The following is a 2,929-nucleotide window of genomic DNA, read 5'->3' on the forward strand; positions in this document are numbered from 1 at the left end:
TTTCTACTACCAGTGCAAATGAATTGGTGGGTGGTTTTTTTTTTGTTTTAATTTATGGGTTTTTTAATTGATTTTATCTGCTGGATTATGAGTTGCTTCGTAGACAAGACAATGGTAGGAAAGTTTTGGAATTTAAGGTCACTTAATGAGGAAATTTTTTAGTTTTTCTCTTTAATGTGAGGTTTTTGGATTGAATTTGGTGTGGATTTTGTTTCATAGTTAGCTTCTTTTACTCAAATTCAGTTCTTCCTTAGAGTCTCTCCTTGTAGCTCAAGCCAAGTTCTGGGCTTTGCTTTGACTTCAATTCATTGAGGATGAAAAGAAATTCACTTAGAGAAATTTGGGTTCATTTTGGTTTTATTTTTAGTTGTAGATGTTTTAATTCACTAGTAAACTATGTTTTAAGAGGTAAGGCATAATAAATGGTTTAAATTGGGGCTGGTTTAAACGCATATGAGTTAATGTTGGTTTATATTTTGGTAACATGATGGCTTATAGTTTATGTTTTAACAGAATGATTCAAATGGAAAGCGGATGAAATCGTCGTGGACAAAGAATGAAAATGCAGATTCTAAAACTGAGGTGGAAGCAAGTTCTGCAGCTGGTAGCAAGCCAGAACAGTCTAGTAAACCTGCTGAACCGCCCAAGCAAGACTATATTCATGTCAGAGCCAGAAGGGGTCAAGCTACGGATAGCCATAGTCTGGCTGAAAGAGTAATTCACTTAAATCTTATTTAATTTGCAATTTTCAACTTAAAAACTGAGAAATGTAACTTTCATACTCTTAAACAAACTGTAGATCCAGATTCATGGGTCTTACTGGTTCAGGTGATAATGTGAGTAGTAAAGCAGAGTGGTTTGAGCCCTTTTGAAACATGCTGTTAGAATAAGTTTTAATTTGCAGGCCAGGAGAGAGAAGATTAGCGAGAGGATGAAGATTCTTCAAGATTTGGTCCCTGGATGTAATAAGGTATTTATCATAGTTATCACTATCGTACGATACGCCATACATATCACATGATACGATACGATATGATACTAGTAGAAAACGACATGTATTTATGGTTATGTCGTATTTGATCAAGTATCCAAGCGTATCATATGATACGCGATATGTATCTTACGGTATGTGGGCGTATTGTATGATATAGTCGATACATTTTTTATAAGCTTATATTTAATTAATTATTAAAAATTTTAATTTTTTATTATTTTTTTGAATTGGAACATGAAAATTTATATTTTATGAGATTTAATTTTTAGATTTTAAACCAAAAAATACTACAAAAATTGAATTCCTTTAAATTTTAGCTTGATAAATGTTTTTTAATTTTTAATTAATAAATTAATATGATAAATTGTATATTTTATTTAAAAATCTATATTAATAAAGAATATCTTAAAAGTTTAAATTAAAAAAATAATTATCGTTTCAATTTATGTCTTATAATGTTTATTTTTGTTAAAAAAATTATATTTTTTATTTTTTTTCTTTATTTTATATATATAAATATTATTTATAATTATTTTTAAAATTTTTTATTGTATCTTGCAATACAATACGACACTCATTACTTGATACTAAAAAATAAGATTTCAATACACGATATGTATCTCGATTTAATTACTATGGTATTTACTATAGTGGTGTCGTGTATCGTCTTATATCTTTTGTATATTCTAGTCAGTTCCTTACCACTCAGCTTGAGGAAAAATTGTGATGGTGTCTTTTGTTATTATTTATATTTTCTTATTTTGTTATTATATTAAACCTTAATACAAACTTTTCAATCAGGTCATTGGAAAAGCACTTGTCCTTGATGAGATAATTAATTATATCCAGTCGCTGCAGCGGCAGGTTGAGGTATGTATCTTACACATCTTTCTGTCTTGGTGTACCAATTTCTGAGTTTTTAGGCTATCCATTCAAGCCTTAACCTAATATAGTGCAATGTTGTAGTTCCTGTCAATGAAGCTAGAAGCAGTTAATTCAAGGATGAACATGAGTCCTAGCATCGAAGGCTTTCATTCGAAGGATGTAAGTCTGCTTAAGTTGATTGATCACTTAATATTTTTGTCATCATATGAGCTATTAGCATGAATAGCATCAAATTAAAGTCTGATGTGAGTCAAAAACTGCTGCTTCATTTTGGGATCACTCTAGATACTTATCAGAAGCCATTATAGTGCTTCATGACATAAAATTCAGATGGTAAATTCGATTGCTGATTAAAATAAGACCAAGTGTTCAACTTTGCATTGATGTAGTTCAAGTTACTTGTCCTACTGTAGATTGAATAACTAAGGTCCTCCATCACTGGTTTTATGCATATATTCTGAAATACCAGATTTGATTTTTTTTTTTGGGGAGTGAGGGAGGGCGGTTGTTAAAAAATCTGAATATTTCAGTGTGAAGCAATTTACAACCAAGCCTGAAAGCTTAAATCTTTTTTATTTTTTTCTTTTTTTATTTAAGGAAGGGGGGATTGGAACCCAACGCTATGAGCAGAAGGATAGATGCACCTACCATTGAGTCAGATGCTTAGGTGTGCCTGAAAGCTTAAATTCTATTAAAATGTAATTGAAATCTGTTATCCCGAAGAGTCATATTCAAAACTTATTCTTTGTAAATTTTCTCTATTGGATTCAGCCATGTGAGTAATAACTACAATGTTAAGGGTCTTCCATCTTCTGGATCCTACCACTGTAAGAAATATAGAGAAAACTAGTAAGCTTAAATTAGGCACTTAATAGTCTCTTTTGAACTCTTCAACTTTAAAAAGGGAAGACTCTGATAGTCATGTTTCCTCTAACATAGGCACCAAGCAAGAAGATTCTTGAAGTTACTGCTCCCTGCAAGCCAAAGTTATCTTTGGAATCTGATCCTAGTTTTTCAACCAACAAATCAGTTATGATTTCCTAAATTCAT

The 2,929-nt window shown here is 31.0% G+C and overlaps 1 protein-coding gene across 2 annotated transcripts in view; it reads left to right on the forward strand.

Moving 5' to 3' along the window:
- Window positions 1–2,929, forward strand: part of LOC110422402 (basic helix-loop-helix (bHLH) DNA-binding superfamily protein) — a 3,623-nt gene extending 694 nt beyond the window's left edge. The window contains exons 1-6 of one of the 2 annotated variants that reach the window (XM_021436280.2): window positions 1–26; window positions 514–714; window positions 905–970; window positions 1,796–1,864; window positions 1,961–2,038; window positions 2,819–2,929. The exon at window positions 1–26 is cut by the window's left edge and continues 694 nt beyond it. In XM_021436280.2, the coding sequence (XP_021291955.1) occupies window positions 1–26; window positions 514–714; window positions 905–970; window positions 1,796–1,864; window positions 1,961–2,038; window positions 2,819–2,923 (545 nt within the window). In that variant the 3' untranslated portion in view covers window positions 2,924–2,929. Of the gene's footprint in view, window positions 27–513; window positions 715–904; window positions 971–1,795; window positions 1,865–1,960; window positions 2,039–2,476 lie in introns of both variants that reach the window. The other variant, XM_021436281.2, reaches the window with a different exon arrangement.

This window comes from Theobroma umbraticum, unplaced genomic scaffold (assembly GCF_002168275.2).
Source record: "Theobroma umbraticum cultivar Fairchild unplaced genomic scaffold, ASM216827v3 scaffold_146.0, whole genome shotgun sequence".
NCBI classification, from domain to species: Eukaryota; Viridiplantae; Streptophyta; class Magnoliopsida; order Malvales; family Malvaceae; genus Theobroma; species Theobroma umbraticum.